At 50.1% G+C, this 16,942-nt stretch overlaps 1 protein-coding gene across 6 annotated transcripts in view; it reads left to right on the forward strand.

The window, feature by feature from the left end:
- The window catches only part of NAV2 (neuron navigator 2), a 722,151-nt gene that overhangs the window by 555,906 nt on the left and 149,303 nt on the right, over window positions 1–16,942 (forward strand). For all 6 annotated transcript variants that reach the window (XM_049099111.1, XM_025459747.3, XM_025459751.3 and 3 more), the window contains 2 exons: window positions 275–383; window positions 2,287–2,676. In XM_049099111.1, coding sequence (XP_048955068.1) covers window positions 275–383; window positions 2,287–2,676 — 499 coding nt within the window. The remainder of the gene's footprint in view (window positions 1–274; window positions 384–2,286; window positions 2,677–16,942) is intronic.

Here is a 16,942-nt window from a genome sequence, read left to right on the forward strand (position 1 = left end):
TACATGTGTTCCTTTATTGGAGACGGTTCAAAAATGTACCCCAGACTAGGTGCCTTGCTTCTCCTACAAGCTAGACGTTACCTACTTCAGGAGAGACCTGGAAGGAGAAGAAAGACTTCTTAGATTTAACAACTCACTTGGTCGTCCATCCTCCCATTCGTTCTCAAATCCTTAAGCGCCCACAGTGAGCCAGGCCCTGAGCCTGGAACACACTGCGTTTCATGGAGCTCATGATCAATCAGAGAATTTAAAGTCTTGACCCTCCTCTTTCCAGGGGAAGATCCTGAGGCTCGGCGTCTGCGAACGGTGAAGAACATCGCTGACCTGCGGCAGAATTTGGAGGAGACCATGTCTAGTTTACGGGGGACTCAGGTCACGCACAGGTACCGAAAGCGTGAATTTCTTCGCCAAATTGCAGGCTGCCTGGTTTTCACGCAGCTTCTCCCGTGTGTGTGCATGCCACTAGCAGGGCGGTTTGGCTAATAATGGAGTAGATACCTTTGATCCCCAGATGTGCTGGAACTCACAGAGAATGCCATACGACGTGCAGAAGAGAACTGTCAGGAGCAAAAATTAGTGTAGACTAGTTCCTCCCCAAAGCAGAAGGTGATTAATTCGCTCGACGGTGGATATTGTAGACCGGTTCCATTTAAGTTTCGCTTTCCTTGCATTTTCCAAGCCTGTAGTGTGCTGTTCAAATGAGCAGGTGAACTGTATTTGACCTGCGTGATAAAGCAAATAACTTAAATTCCTACCGAGTCCTCTGATACACAACACTCTGTAATGTTGTTAGTCATGCCCGCGTGTAGATCACGTAAGGAAATATTTATAAGAACCTACGATTGTGTTTAAAGTATGATTTAGTTGGATGAAATCTAGGATTACATTGGAAACATTCATCAGGTTGTTTTCATGGTTGAGCAAGAAGCTGAAGAGGATGCAACCCTCAGACACCCCTTGGTGGATTTTGGCAGAACCAAGCTTTACGGTTGGTGTTGGGCTTTGATAATGAAGGCGAAGTCCTGGTTATCCCAGTGAACTCCCAGGGTGTCTCCTGTGTGTCTCCGATTTCAGTCTCTTTGATAAACGAAGAGAGCAAGGGGACAGCAGGGCTTCCGCACTCCCGGCAGCTTTGGCAAATCGGGATGAAGGACTGAGTTCTGTCTTAAAGAAGACGGGCCTGAACCTTGGGGGTCCCCTAAGTAGGAGGATAGGAAGGCTGTTTCTAGGATCGAAGGGAAACAAAAACAGTTGAGGCACCAAACTCGTTCTTCCGGAGGATGGTACACTTAGGGGGTGGTACTGTGGTGGCCCCTCCCCACCAAACCTTTAGGTATGTGATGGCATGGAGCCACCCACTGGACCCTGTGCCTCTGTGATCCTCTTTGGAGGACGAAACATCCTCTCTCCACCCTAATCACCAAAAGTGACTTGCTGGGGGATGTGACTGTTCAATGGCTTTCTTGGGATGGGCTAGGATGGTGATGATGACAGTGGGGGGACCTTCAGTGGTTTTTCTGCAGGAAATACCGTCTCTGCTCAGTCGGGAGACCCCAGCACGCTCTTTGGAGGTACACCGACCAGCGTGCTTGTACCACAAGAGCTGCAGGGCTGGAAAGAGTGGGTACGGGAGGGTTTCCAAGGGCCAGGGATGAGCTCAGTCTCCTGGCAGATGCGGGTGCTTGTAATTCAGGCATCCTCAGTGGACCTCAAGCCGGGGTATTGACTACTCTCCCAGCCTTTTACCCTCGGAGTGTATTTGTCCTTTAGGATAAAATGGGGGAGAAGCCAAAGAGTGGAGGAAATTTTGCTTAGAGTTAGGAAATCAGGGTTCTTGCCACCTGCTTGGTCCAGAGGGAGCTGAGCGTGTGACAGGTGACACTGGGAGCTCCGGAGTAGAAGTGGGAGCTGCGACACAGTGTCTGAGAACATGCACGCCCTTGGGGACTTTAGGGCCTCTCGTTGTCGTTTCATCATTTTCTCTTGTCTTTCTTGGGCTCCAATAGTTAAGACCATTTAATGAAAGAAACTGGTAGTGGGTTATCTCGTACCATGTCTGAGGGGGAAAGTCTCTGCTGGCCTTGGCAGTGTTCCGCAGATGTGCACCAGCATCTTTGCGTTTTTCACAGAGCTCACACGCCGCGTGGTACATGCGTGGCTGTTATTTGATCCTATTTTGTAGATGGGAAATAGTTCATAATTCCAAAAAGAATTTCAAGAGCCTGTAAACCGCAAAGAATACGAAGCCCGTGGGGGTCTAAGCCAAGGCCGGTTTTATGTTTTCAGCACGTTGGAAACCACATTTGACACCAACGTCACCACGGAGATAAGCGGGCGCAGCATCCTCAGCTTGACGGGCAGACCCACCCCCCTGTCCTGGAGACTCGGCCAGTCCAGCCCTCGGCTCCAGGCGGGCGACGCCCCCTCTATGGGCAACGGGTACCCACCTCGAGCCAACGCCAGCCGGTTCATCAACACCGAGTCGGGCCGCTACGTGTACTCTGCCCCTCTGAGGAGGCAGCTGGCCTCCAGGGGAAGCAGCGTGTGCCACGTGGACGTGTCCGACAAGGCCGCCGAGGAGATGGACCTGGAAGGCATCCGCATGGACGCCCCCGGCTACATGAGTGACGGGGACGTCCTGAGCAAGAACATCCGCACGGACGACATCACAAGCGGGTGAGTACCCGGGCTGGGCCGCGCTCTCTTCCGCGGGGCGCGCAGAGGCTCGGCAGCTGGTTCCTCTTTTGTAGGGCTTTGTTTAAAGTTCTCCGACGGAGATCAAGCTGTCTACTTCACTTTCTGTTCTGTCAGAGGCCGTGTGGGGCGGAGGGGACCCTTCTGGGCTGCGAGTCACCAGACGCGGGCTGCAGGCCAGGCTTTCGCCGGTGACCAGCCGAGGGGTCCTAGCAAGGCTCCACCAGCAGCCAGAGTGACTTGTGGAAACAAATCTATGATGCTGGTCCTTTATTTTATTTATTATTATTTTTTTTAAGATTTTATGTATTTATTCATGAATGACAGAGAGGCAGAGACACAGGCAGAGGGAGAAGCAGGCTCCATGCAGGGAGCCCGATGCGGGACTCGATCCCAGGATCCCGGGATCACGCCCTGAGCTGAAGGCAGACGCTCAACTGCTGAGCCACCCAGGCGTCCCTGTGTTTCTGGTTTTCTATAAGCACAAACCATAATCACATATACCTGTTACTAAACTCAAACTGCATTGTACTTTAACCTTTTTATTATTATCTGGAAGACTTTTGGTATCCAGCATGGCCTCAAGATTATCACCATCAATTCCCACTGTACTATGCTCCCGAAGTATTTTTGAGCTATTTTGAGATTTTGTGTGTGTGTGGTGTGTGTGTGTGTGTGATCCTGTAAGAGTTGCTTTATTTTTATTTTTTTATTTTATTTTTTAATTTTTTTGTAAGAGTTGATTTTATTGTCAAGCCAGTCTTAACCCTTAATAGGTGGGGTCTGGTCTTGATGCAGTATTGACAGTTTCCACAAGGTGGAGACGTTGAAACGCTGTCCGCGGAACCTTAGCGGCATCCCGGGACGTCCCAGTTAGCGCCTCAACGGTGAGCCTTTATCCCAGGGAAACAGCACAAGTGTTTACATTGCAGTTCCTGCCTCGGGAAGCCGTACACTTTTAGCAAGTGAGATATGCTCAGAGCAAGTGTAGATAAAAGTACAGAAATGTAAGCAAACCACCCAATTATTGAAATTGGAGAACTCTGGTCTGGTTTTTTTTCCCCATTTCTTTTAATGTAAGAACTTCTTCAAGATGAGGAGGGCGGAAGCCCAGATGGTATCGAATGCTCCGTTGAGTTGTAACACTCTGGAACACTCCATGGAAATGCATGCGAGTTTCTGCTTTGGGGCCAAGTTACCCGTTTCCCTTCATATACTGGGTCCAGGGCAGCTTTAATGCCCTTCGTGCTCATTTCTTCTTCCTCTTATATACACGACAACACGTAGTCCTTGAAGGACTGGGCTCTTCTGTGCTTGGGGAGATCTGCTGAGTTAAGTCCTACCCCTGAAGCAGTTGATGTGGTGGAAAGAAAACAGACTGAGACGTCGAACCAAGCTGGAGCCCTGCTCTGCCCCTTGCAAGCGCCGCGACATTCGGTGCATCACTTCACTGACCCTGAGCCTTGCAGCGCTGCAATTAATACGGTCTTTAACCTTCCACAATTAGATCTTTCTCTCTGAGGTTGTATCTGATTAATGGCAGGTATCTGATGAAGACACAGAGTTTCAGACACGGTCTAGATGTCTTATCAACCTCAAACATCCAGACACTTGAAAACAGTGAGATGATTAAAGTTTTCATCCAGATGCTTGTTTGGCTTAGTGGGAACAGCCTTGATGTATGAGTAATACATAAATCCCTTTGGGGACACTTTAAGGAAAGTTTTTGTGAAAGTTTACAGTGAGTTTATTTAGAGTGCCTGACGTGGAAGTTAAATTCTAGTTTCTGAAAACCTATGACCTTGGTGTTTTTTTGTTTTTGTTTTTGTTTTTGTTTTTTTTTAGTTTAAATGATACATTGGACCCCAGCTTGGTATTTAGCAGCTGTTTTTTCCCCCGTCTCTAGTTCATTGTCTCCACTGGCTACGTGTGCAAGTGCACCCGTGTGCATCGTTCAGTTCTCCCTAAGATGGGGCTGAAATTACTTTATTTCTGTTGAGTTTTGCTAAGAACCTAATAGCAAATGCCCTTTGTCTTTTTGAGTGGGTATTTATTAAACTCTTCCATTGCATTTGGTATGCCCTAGGCATGTCTGAGTACTTCACAAGTTGTCGCCGGACCTCACCACTTCCTTTTATTAGACTGATAAATCGGGCTTTGGCTGTACTTAATGGAAAAGAAATTAAAATAACAGACGAAGATGTCTCTTGCTAAGTTTTGATCTGTGAAGTCAATCCATTTACTGATCTTCTAAAAATTCAAAGTGCCATATGGTATAGAATAAAATTAAAGGGACAGACTTAGCATCCATATGTTTGGAAAGATGATTTTTTTTTTTTTCTTTTCAAAGGAGGCACTGAGTTGTATCCTGTTCCAAAGCATACATCCCTTCCTAGGGGGGAAAAAATGATCATTTAAATTTAATGTCAGAAATTTTTCCAAGAACCTTTGATGGCTTCCCATTTCTGGTGGGAACAGATCTCAACTGAACGTGGGAGGCTCTTTATGGTCTTTTCATCATCTGCCCGCCCTGCCTTAGCGCTGGCCACATCCCACCTCACGTGCCCCATGCTCATCACTGCTCTGATCAGTACCAAAGGCTGTGTCCTGCATGTGTAACGCTTGGTGCTTCAGGACGTGGCTCTTTCTCCATGATGGTGTTCCTTTCCCCTCGAGCCCATCTGACTGATCTGAAAAAATAAACACCTCCAAAAACATAATAATAAAAGAAACACCTCCTCCGTGATGTGCTCCTGAAGTCCCCAGCCAGAGTTACCTCTGTCTGTGTGTTTCGCAGTCTGTGTCTGTCTCTCTGTCCTCCCCCAAAGGTGAAGCTCCTGGAAGGCAGGCAGTGCCCCTTACTTTTCTGAACTCAGAGACTTACAAGTAGGTATTTGATGAATGTCTGTGCTCCACCACCCTCGCAGGACCTGGGGCTTGTGGAGCTTGCCCCCGCCAGCTGTGAAACTCAGTGATTCTATCTACACAACTTGGAGAAAAATCTGCTTCACCCCTGGTGTCTTTTTAGTGTGATGCATGCCCCATCTAGTGGCCAGCGTGAGATGCGATGCTGTGGTTGTGAGGGCTGTTTAATTCTTGTCTTCTGTTGGCTCAGGACTGAGGGCTGGTGTTCCCCGGGGCAGAGGAAGGGGCACATGTAGCAGTTGGTTTGCTTTCCAATGTGGCTTGACCTGGAGTGCAGCGTGGGAGAGAATGCGGGGCTGTGAGCTGGGTGGTCCTCCGAGCTGGCTTCGTGACGGCCGCGGTCTTCCCCGTTTAGGTGTCAGGGATTTCTCCATCAACAGATAGTGCCTGTGCACTGGCACCTGCTGGGGCTCTCGCTTCAGGAGGAGAGGCGCCCACCCCTGCTGGATCGCTCAGAGCTCCATAAATACATCAGAGTGTGTCTTAGTTCAGGCTGCTCGAGCAAAACACCACAGGCCGGGGGCTTAAGCCACAGACATGTATTTCTCACAGCCCTGGAGGCTCTCAGTCCCAGATCGGAGGGCCAGCCTGCGTGGGTTCTGGTGAGCCCCCTTCCTGGCTCGCTCTGTCCTCACGTGGCAGCAGAGGAGGCTTTGCAGTGTCCTCCTCCTCTTATAAGGACACAAACCCCATCCTGAGGGCTCCACCCTTTCCGTGACCTCATTAAACCCACTTACCCCCCAGGCGTAATCCAACATGTGAACAACATACAAACATATGAATTGGCAGGAGTTACAGAGCCACACGCGTAATCTGTAACAGGGGTTCCATGCTTGCATACATCATTTGCACACGCAACACCTGCGTTTAGATTGCTTTTTCCATCATTACTGCCCCGTCACCTCTTCCCAGAAGCTTTCCATGATTCCTGTCTAAGCTCAGGCGGTGGTTCTTTCCTCTGAACTTATCCGTAATAGAGCTGATAATACTACCTCAGAATTACTATAAATGTGTGTATGTGTATCAAATCAAACAAGACACAAAATATATTTTTTATTCTATTTTTTTTTATGTTTTTAAAGATTTTATTTATTTGAGAGTGAGCGAGCAAGCACGAGGGAGCACAGAGGGGAGAGGGAGAGGGAAAGGGAGAAGCAGACTCCCTGCTGAACAGGGAGCCCGACGTGGGACTTGATCCCAGGACCCTGGGGTCATGACCTGAGCCGAAGGCGGATGCTTCACTGGCTGAACTACCCAGACGCCCCCAAAGTATTTTTTAGACTGTTTCAGTGTGTCGATTGTGAAGAAAGTACAGAACCCATACCTGTTACAAGCTCTTAAAGGTGAAAGTCAGATCTGTCGTAGATGTTCCTGTATCTTCATCAGTCGGCACGATGCCTGTTCAATAGTAAGTAGTCAGTAAGTGCTCGTTGAGTGAATGCTACACCGGGCCGTCAGCAGTGTGAGCCCAGTCCCATGGCCCTGGAGGAGTGGCTTGAGATCAAAGCCCCTTGAACTTCAGGCCCAGCCTTGGCATCTGTCCTCTCCTTGGCCCTATCTTGTGCTGTCATTCCACACCTCTGGCCACCTCCATCACAGTGAGCTGGACCTTGACGGTACAGGAAAAGGAGACCGCCCACCACACGAGGGCACACGCTGGGGGATTGTGGAGGTGGAGGTCCTGTTCTCCTCTTCCTTCCTCAATGACCGTCATGGACAGAAGTGGGAGATATTTCTCTCCAGGCCAGCGTAGATCACAGCAGACGGGGCCATGAGTCAAAAAGACAGCACCAGTATCGTGAAAGGCTCTTTCTTATCTGGTAAATGGTTCTCATGGTCTGTCCAGACCAGACCTGAAGTGACCTTGCTAGGCTGTTGTTCCTGGCAAAGTGATAGGAGAGGAAGCCAAAATACCCCTTGGAGCCAAAATGCACCCTGGAGCCAAGACAAATGAGTTTAGGTGAGGCTGTCCTGAAAGGCCCTGGGTCGTCGCAGGGTATGGCAGGCGCCTCTGGGATGTGGAAAGGACGGGCTCTTGTTTCTCTGGGTTGATCCCTCTGCAACGATCTTGCCGATTCATAAGGTCCTTAGAAGGCACAGCAAGACCAGGTTGCCGGTCAGCCCCTGGGCAGGTTCTGCTGGGGTTCAAAGTGTCTTGCTGTCTTGGAAATGTAGACTCAGCTCCATAGACAGACCTTGGGCAAGTCCCTTGTTCCCCATGCACCACCATCCTCTTAACATGCACGTGCCTCCACATGCACACGGACACACACCCACTTATAAACCATCAGCGGAGCTCCAGCATGAAGCCACAAGCCCAGAGTAGCCCAGTAGGCTGTCGACGGAGCTGGGCCAGGTCCCAGTGTTGGGGTCTTTTCATTCTTCTCTGCTTCCCTCAGCATTTCCTCGCTGACAGGTCTTAATGGTGTATGAATTCACAGAAACCATAAATCCCTTTGCCCTGTCTGATATTTTCCCTGGTGTTAAATATCCCGGGCAAGTACAGTGGCCCCTGTTTCATAAGAAGCTCTCTTCAGAGTAAGCGAGCACAGAGTGTCGTGCAGGGGGCAGGATTAATTTCCCCAAGTGTTGCAGAACAAGTGACAGCTTCCCCTGCCTGGTTGTGAGGTCATCTGACGTGGGCGCTTTGATGGATGGATGGCCCTGGCTACCAAGATCAGTTGTCCCTGAGGGCCGGGGAGGCTTTAGCTGGGTCCTCCTTCCATCCACGGTCGACCCTCTTGATTTACTGAGTGTGGGAAATCTATCAGCCCTTATTGGCAGCTGGGTAGGCAGTTTTATCAGAGAAGAAAGAACAGTCGAGCCGACAACAGGCTGAAAGTGGAGAAAGTCCCCAGAATTCCTGAGCCTACTTCAGCCACTGTGGGTGACGATAGATGGAGGGGGCAGAGACCAGGATTTAAGAAAGATTTACTGGGAACAGCTCCATGAAATGACGTGTGGTCCAGCTTCGGCATGGGCAGCCGAGACCTCCACTCATAACTAATAACAAATGTTGGCCTCATAATTTATGGGGAAGAGAGGGGAGGGGGGGGGGCATGTCTTGTCTTCTCAGGAAACCAGACCCTGACTTCTTGAGAATTTCCTAGCTTGCTTTGGGATTTGAATCCCTTCCTACCTTCCCCCTCACTCCCCTCGCTCCCCTCCCTACACCTTTCTGCAGGAAAGGAGAGGGAAAAGGGAATAAAACCGGGTGCTTTGGGAGGAGAAAGCCATACCTCAGGCCTCCTTGAAGGGTCCTTGAAGGGGCTCTGACCACCTGCTCTGTCACTCTTACCAGCACGGGTCCCAAAGCATGGGCTTTCGTCAAGTTGGAAACGAAAGCCCCCTTAGGCCTGCCTTCCGAGGAGCCTCTAGGTAAAAGACAGTAAAATTCTATTTAAATGTGTTTATTGGATTTGTTTATGGATTAGAGACTATGCTAAAGGCTCTGAGGTCAAGAGAAATGAGCAAGACCCAGTCCCCTGGATCCTGCTGTCACAGAGAGAGGTTCATGGCACAGGGAAGTGCATACGTCATTAGATGGAGAGCCCTCGAGACCCAGCAGGGAAGCAGTGAGCTCTGTGGGGACCACTCATGGGGGATGCAGAGAGGACTGGGAGGTAGGGGCGGCAGGCAGAGCGTGGGCTGTGCAGTCCTGCCTGGATGCTGTGCCTGGCTCCAGCACCCTTAGATGTGGGTCCTCGAGCAGAGGACCCAGGGGACGTTCACTACCATGGCACCCAGCAGCTGCAGCACCTTCAGGACATGTGAGCTGGGTCTTAAAGGATAAAGAAGCAGCAGACCAAAGTCAAGAGCAAGGGCATGAAGACATATGGGCATGGGTGTGTTTTTTTTTTTTTTTTTTTTTTAATATTTTTTATTTATTTGAGAGCACAAGTGGGGTGGAGGGGTACAGGGAGAAGGAGAAGCAGACTCCTCGCTGAGCAGGGAGCCCGATGTGGGGCTCAATCCCAGGACCCCAGGATCATGACCTGAGCCAAAGGTAGATGCTTAATGGCTGAGCCAGCCAGATGCCCCAAGTGTTTTTATGATGGGTTAGAGATTGAAGACAGGAATTGCTGGGCTCTGGTCAGAAGCTGTGAGAGTCCAGAGAGCAGTGATACGGCTCTGGGTACAGCCGAGGCTGTGGCAAGAGACGTGCAGAAGGACCCAAGAGTTTCACGTTGAAATCAGCCTGATGTGGTTGGGCAAAGGGTGTGAAGGCGCCAGGGCGACTTCTAGGTTTGAGCCTGTGTTGGAAGTGGCTGGGAAAAAGTTGACATTTGTCCTTAATACCCTCCATCCCAGAATTCCCTCTTGCATGTGGGCACCCACCCAGGGCCCTCACATTGCATCAGTCCCCAAGCCAGCTCCAAGCTAGCTCCAAGCCAGCTCCAAATCAGGGCTGGCTGAGTGTTTTAAATGATTTTTTTTTAATTTTATTAATTTTTTTTATGTGAGATACACAGAGAGAGGCAGAGACACAGGCAAAGGGAGAAGCAGGCTCCCTGCAGGGAGCCCAATGTGGGACTCGATCCCAGGACCCCAGGGTCACACCCTGAGCCAAAGGCAGTTGCTCAACCGCTGAACCACCCAGGCGCCCCTGGCTGAGTGTTTAAGCAGAGTACAAGGCAGCCTACAGAATGCACCTCTAGGGGTTTTAAGAAAACTCCAACCCCATAGCCTTCCAATCCTTGCCCTGAAATAGCTCAGGGCCCAGTGGGGGAGGTTGCCCCGTTGGTCAACACTTAATTCTAACCCAAGGCAAGTGGTGATCTGTGCTAGCATCGAGAAGCAAAGTGTGGGGGCTCCTAGTAGGATCTGAGAATGGAGCAGGCCCTGTAGGGGTCCTTTATGTTCTCACCTTATCCTTGGGGAAGGCAGCTTTTCTCATCTGCAAATGAGAATAGTCATGCCCAGGAGCTGCCTGCCATGGATCGAATGAGGTAACGCACGAGGAATGCTGGTATGGTGTCTGGGCATTGTGAATCCTTCCGGATCATCCTCTTAGGGATGATGTTGGTGAGGTTCAGTGGGATACGATGTACATATAATACCTAGTTCAGTGTCTGGTGCAGGGTAAAAGTGTTCACTGTGTTTCATTCTCTTCCATCTTTCCGTATCCTCAAATCCCAGGGAGACCTCTTGATGCATGGGGTTTGGGGCAGGACCATAACTGATGCTCATGTGGGAAATGTCACTACCCCTAAACACTCCAGCCGACAGCCCGCGTGTCAGGTTAGAGCACTGTGCTGTGATGAATCAGGCCGAGCAAGGTGCTCCTTCCTTTCCTTCCCACCACCTGGACTATCTGCTGTCTGGTCGGAATAGACTTCCCGCCCTTCACAAGGCCCTTCTTGGTAAGCAGCGTCAACAAAACCTACAGCAGCTTCTGGGTATTACTCAGATTGGCCCCAGGTGCTTAACCAAGGGAACTTCCACCTGGGGTCCATTCATCAGCGCTACGAAGAGACTCTGCATTTTTCTCAAGTTGACAAATCTTTTTTTTTTTTTTTAAGATTTTATTTATTCGTTCATGAGAGACACAGAGAGAAAGAGAGAGGGGGGGGGGGTGGGCAGAGACACAGGCAGAGGGAGAAGCAGGCTCCATGCAGGGAGCCCCATGTGGGAATTGATCCTGGGACTCCGGGATCGCGCCATGGGCCAAAGGCAGGCGCCAAACCGCTGAGCCACCCACGGATCCCTCAAGTTGACAAATCTTGAGCAAGTTCCACCTCCTTCCCTGGCTGTGCTCTGGCGTATGCCCAGCAGGATTTGTTCTCAGGCCTGGACTATTGGGTACTCTGTATTTGGGGGACTCCCTTTTGATCACTGTAGGCCCTTCTCAGGGTAAACCTGGGACCCATGAACTCACACGGACCGAGGGGTACTTACAGGAAAAACGTGTTCCAACTCCGAAGCTCTCAGTAGATGACAGGGGATAGGGTAGGGGCTGACACGTATTGCTCTCTCTCTCTCTCTCTGAATGCTGAGTATCTTACGTTATCCCCCAGACTCAGGCTTTACATGATATTTTCATTTTACAATTAAGGAAAACGAAGACACAAGAGGATATTGTTACTTAATTGTTTTAAGCCCATGGAAGAGATGAAAAAGATGGCCTCATATCTTACTGTTTCTTTCCCTCTGTGTGCTGGGATCTCAGAGTGATTTTGGCACCTTTGTTGCTTTGCTGTGGTTGGTTATTCGGTCCTGCATCCTTCAGGATGATGCACCCTCCTTGCCGAAGTGCACTGGTCTGCAAGCCCCTAACGTACCTTGAATGGAGAGCATCGAGGTGTCACAGACCCCAAGGTCCCCTAGTTTTCCTGTTAAGCTTTGGTACAGCTCTCTAGATCTAGAGAACCCAGTCCATGTTTATTTTTATCATAAGCATATAGATCACTGAAAATACCCTTCCCAGTTAGTTTTCAGGGGCCAGCAGCTACAGAGTGGCTCAATAGATTTATGATGGTGAGGTTGGAGAATACGAAGTTCGAGTTGAGGTGAATATGAAAAGAAACATTTGGATGAGAGGTTGGGAGTATTTTGGCCCTGAGTCAGTAAACCCATGTTGAAAGACTCAAAAAAAAAAAAAAAAAAAAAAAAAAAAAAAAAAAAGCCATATGTGCCTTTACTCAGATCAAGATAAGAAACTGAAGTTTTCTTGGGAATTCACGATCCTCGCATCCTGCTGCTCTGGAGGCATGGTATGATGGAAGAAACTTCAGGCTTTGGACTCCGAGGACCTGACTTCATGTTCTTTGCTTGCCAGTTGTGTGACCTCAGGGCGGTCGCTTCATTCTCTGCGCCTCTTCCCATCTGTTAGGTGGCAGCCTACCATTTAGGTGTGTGGTGGGAAGGAAAGAGAGAGACTGTGTGTAAAATGTTTGACACACGGGATGGTGGTTCCCTTTAGTCTTCTCAGACTAGTTGCATTTATCTGCCTCACTCATTTTTTTTCTCCTACTGAGAATATTCTTGCTAAGATGATCTCCTGCCTTTCCTTTTTTTTTTTTTTCGTTTCTTATTCTTGAGAGCAATGATCACATTTCAGCTCGCTGTGTCAGAGTTGATCTGTGTATTAGTGTCCTCCACAAAAAAAAGTTGGTGTGGCAGTTCAAGTCCACAGGATGTCTAGACGCAGAAATTCCTCCTTCTTGGGGAATATCAGCCTTTTTTTTTTTTTTTTTCCTCTCTTTTTTTCAACTGCTTCGATGAAGCACACCACTGCTATGGAGGGTAATCTGCTTTCCTGGAAGTCTATATTGGTTTCCATGTTAATCCTCCTCTAAAAAGTACCTTTAGAGCAACGTCTAGTCTGGTGTTTGCCTCGATATCTGGTATGATGGTCCAGGTTGACGTGGAAACTAAGCAGCATGGTCTGCAAGCAGGCCTTGTAGGATCAGTGGGGGTGAGTCATCTGGGGGCCGGAGGCAGCTACCTGTGGCCCAGAGACAGCAACACATCAGTTGTAGAAACATCTGTGAGGACTCGAGACTAACGCGTCCTGCCTGGGGTATGACCACAAATCAAGAGTCTGTGCATGCCTTGGAAGAATCAGTGCATCCCTTCTGGAATCCCCAGGGTAAAAAAAAAAAAAAAAAATCCCAGGGACGCCTGGGTGGCTTAGTGGTTGAGCGTCTGCCTTTGGCTCAGGGTGTGATCCCACATTCCCAGGATCGAATCCCACATCGGGCTCCCTGCATGGAGCCTGCTTCTCCCTCTGCCTGTGTCTCTGCCTCTGTGTGTGTGTGTGTCTCTCATGAAAAAAATAAATAAAATCTTGGAAAAAAAAAATCTCCCTGAGAAATGGAGGGCTTGACCTTTCCTCTTAATCCTGAAATCAGGGCAGCCCGGGAGGCTCAGTGGTTTAGCACCGCCTTTGGCCCGGGGCATGATCTTAGAGATCCAGGGTCAGGTCCCAGGTCCGGCTCCCTGCATGGAGCCTGCTTCTCCTCCCTCTGCCTCTTTCTCTGTGTCTCTCATGAATAAATAAATAAAATCTTTAAAAAGTCCTGAAATCACTGTGGAGTGAGGCAGATGCCCTGGCAAGGATGCTTCTGGAGAGCTGAAAATTTTTGAGACATCCCCCCCACCAAAGCAGAATAAAATTCCAAGATGAAGGAGAGGGTCAGGTGTGTCTCCAGAGTCTTCCAGCCCTAAATCAAGCCCGCATTCACTTCTCGATCTTCGGACAAGGGACAGAGGGCGTCTTGGTTCTCTGCTGCCTCACCCCGTCCCGCTCCCAGGTCCCAGAGCTTGGAGCCCGTGACCGCCCAGTCCTCTGTTTTGAAATGAGAAATCTCACATACGTGGACAGTGAAGTTGGGTAAAGTCAACTCAAGTTGTCAGCAGCATGGGACAGAGTAAACGTGGTGTTGGCTCTGCAGAGAAGGGGGCGGCCAGAGGAGTCGCCTCTGGGGCCTGCCACCACCAGTCCTTCTGCTGGTCCCGCAGCGGCGGTGCCGGTGCGCGAGTTCCTGAAGCTGGACTCGCTCTGCGGCTCTTTGATGTGCTGGGCTCTGAGCTGAGTTCTTTCCGTGCATTGTCTCACTCATTCTTCACATCAGTTCTTTGAGAGAGAGGGTCTGTTTTTCATCCTCTTTCTACAGTGACGGAGCCCAAGCTCAGGGAGGTTAAATTTCTTGAACAGATCGCATGGGTAGTAACTCCTGGAACCAGGTATTTGAAAGGGCTGAATTCAAAGCCCTTGTTCCAAGAACCCTGCAGCATGGCTTTGGTTGTGGCTAGATCCCACGCTCTGATCAGATGATCAGATGGGAAGCAAGACCGAAAAAGGAGCATGGGTGCCCCAGGGGCAGGGGAAGCCCCGAATACCTACCCTGCGCTATTTCAGGGAACGAGAAAGAGAGATGGGAGATGGGGTTCAGAAGGGTCAGGCTCAGGGGTGCCTGGGTGGGTCAGTCGGTTAAGCACCTGCCTTCGGCTCAGGTCATGATCTCAGGGTCCTGGGATGGAGCCCCACATTGGGCTCCCTGCTCCATGGGGAGCCTGGTTCTTCCTCTCCCACTACCTACCACCACCCCCCCGTTTGTGCATGCTCGCTCGCTGTCAAATAAATAAATCTTTAAAAAAGGAAGAAGAAGGGTCAGGCTCAGAGGGCCGAGTTGCATGGGGACTTGCAAATACTTGGCGAGTGCTGGAGCGAGAACCATGGTGCTGGCTGGGGCAGGGGCAAAGGCAGATCCCTTTCTTTGCTTCCAGAAGCATTATTACGAGTTTCATTTCTTTTCGATGTCTCAGGCCTCTACTGAAGCATTGGAAACACTCGTGTCAACATTTGCCAGGTGCCTGTGCAGACTGGTTCTGTGCACACTGGAAAGGGAGACCTAAGGAGCTGGGCAGAGGCAGGAAGGTCCAGACCTGGAGTCGGTTTTGCGGGAAGATTTAGCGGACTTTTTAGGTGTGGGCATTTCACTCACCTCCAGTTTCCAGCCCTTGTCAGTGTGATACCTGAATTCCTCCAAGGAAATCCTCCTCCTGCAGCCCCCCCCCCCCCCCGCCTGCTGTGACCCCAAACAAAACACGATTACAAAGCCCACGCCACCCGGAGGCCTCAGGACCACGCACGGCAAGGTAGAGCTTTATTAATCGAGGGACTTTTGCCTTACTCTGTGGGAGTTGTTAATTAAAACCACTCAACCATTGAGTTGGGAAGAGGAAGGGAGACCGAGATGAGGGACAGCTCACACGCTTTCCTCCTTGGCAGGCGGTGTAGCTATTTTAGAAGTTGACGTGGACTTTACAGTTGAACAAACCGCTCGCCAGAGACGTGTATGAGGTTCCCTGGGAACAGCTTTCATTTACTGCCCTGCAGAAAATGGCCAAGTACGCGTAACAGTTAATAACCATGATCAGTGGGCAGCCCGGGTGGCTCAGTGGTTTAGCGCCGCTTTCAGCTCAGGGCCTGATCCTGGAGACCCGGGATCGAGTCCCACGTCAGGTTCCCTGCATGGAGCCTGCTTCTCCCTCTGCCTGTGTTTCTGCGTCTCTCTCTCTCTCTCTGTCTCTCATGAATAAATAAATAAAATCTTTAAAAAAAAAAAATCATGATCATTGCGGGTCACCGGCGTGGCTCAGGTCTGCCTTTGGCTCATATCATGATCCCAGGGTCCTAGGATCGAGTCCCGCGTCTGGCTCCCTGCTCAGCAAGGAGTCTGCTTCTCCTTTTCCCTCTGCTTCTCCCTTGCGTATGCTCTCTCAAATAAGTAAATAAAATCTATTTTAAGAAAATAATCACGATCATTGTGATAACAAGAGCAACTGCCACTCACGGAGCATTTCCGAATGCCAGGTGCTGTGTGCAGCACTTTGTATGCTTTACCTCATTTCACCCTCTCTTTAGTCCATGCGCTCTTCTTCCCATCCCCCCGATGAGGAGGTGGGACCTTAAAGGGCATCTGCAGCACGCCCAAGGTCACAGAGCTGGTGAATTCGGGAGCCCAGACTCCGCGGCACACAGCCCGACCACAGAACAGGAACACAGCCCCGGTGTTCCAGGCCTTTCACAGGAGCCTTGCAAACACGTTGGAACTCTGACTCCTCTTCTTCCCCCCGACCCTGTTTCTCCTCCTGTGTTTCCACATCCATTCCCTTCCACAGCCAGAACCCACAAAGAATCTCAGGCTCTTCAGTTCCTCATTTCTGGAACACCGGTCGCTAAGCGTGGTGGATTCTCTCTGCAGTATCCCATGCCGTGGTCCTCTCTAGGCTCACGGCTCCCGTGTCCCCCCCCACATCCCTTGGTGGCTTTCCTTACCTCTGACCCCAAGGCCCATCCAACACAGCCATGCTACACTTGAGTGAGAAAAATCTTTCTAGAGCCCATATCTGGCTACACTGTCACCTGCTTGGAACTCCTCAGTGGCCCCAGGTTGCCTGCTGGGGAGATTTAGTGTGTAAGTTTCTGTTGCTATAAGACAAATGCCTCCAGAATCTAGCTGCCTGAAACCACTATTTTATGATGCTCCTGGGGTCTCTGCATGAGGAATTGCTGCAAGGGCCAGTGGGATAGCTTGCCTCTGCTCCATGGTGTCTGGAGTCTCAGCTGCGAGGCCTCCAGGGCTGGAGCCGATTGATAGTGGAGATCCATGCTGTTCCGAAGCCCATTCCCTCGTACATCTAACACTTGGGCTGGGGAGACTTGAAGGTTAGGACAAACACAGCCTCTCCATGTGGCGTAGCTTCCTCACGACATGATTGGCAGACTTTTTCCCCTGGATATTTAAGGCTCCAAGGGCAGGTGGTACGATGAAGCAAAGCAAAGCCGCATCACCTTTTATGCACTACTCTTGGG

The sequence above is a fragment of the Canis lupus genome, chromosome 21 (genome assembly GCF_003254725.2).
Source record: "Canis lupus dingo isolate Sandy chromosome 21, ASM325472v2, whole genome shotgun sequence".
NCBI classification, from domain to species: Eukaryota; Metazoa; Chordata; class Mammalia; order Carnivora; family Canidae; genus Canis; species Canis lupus.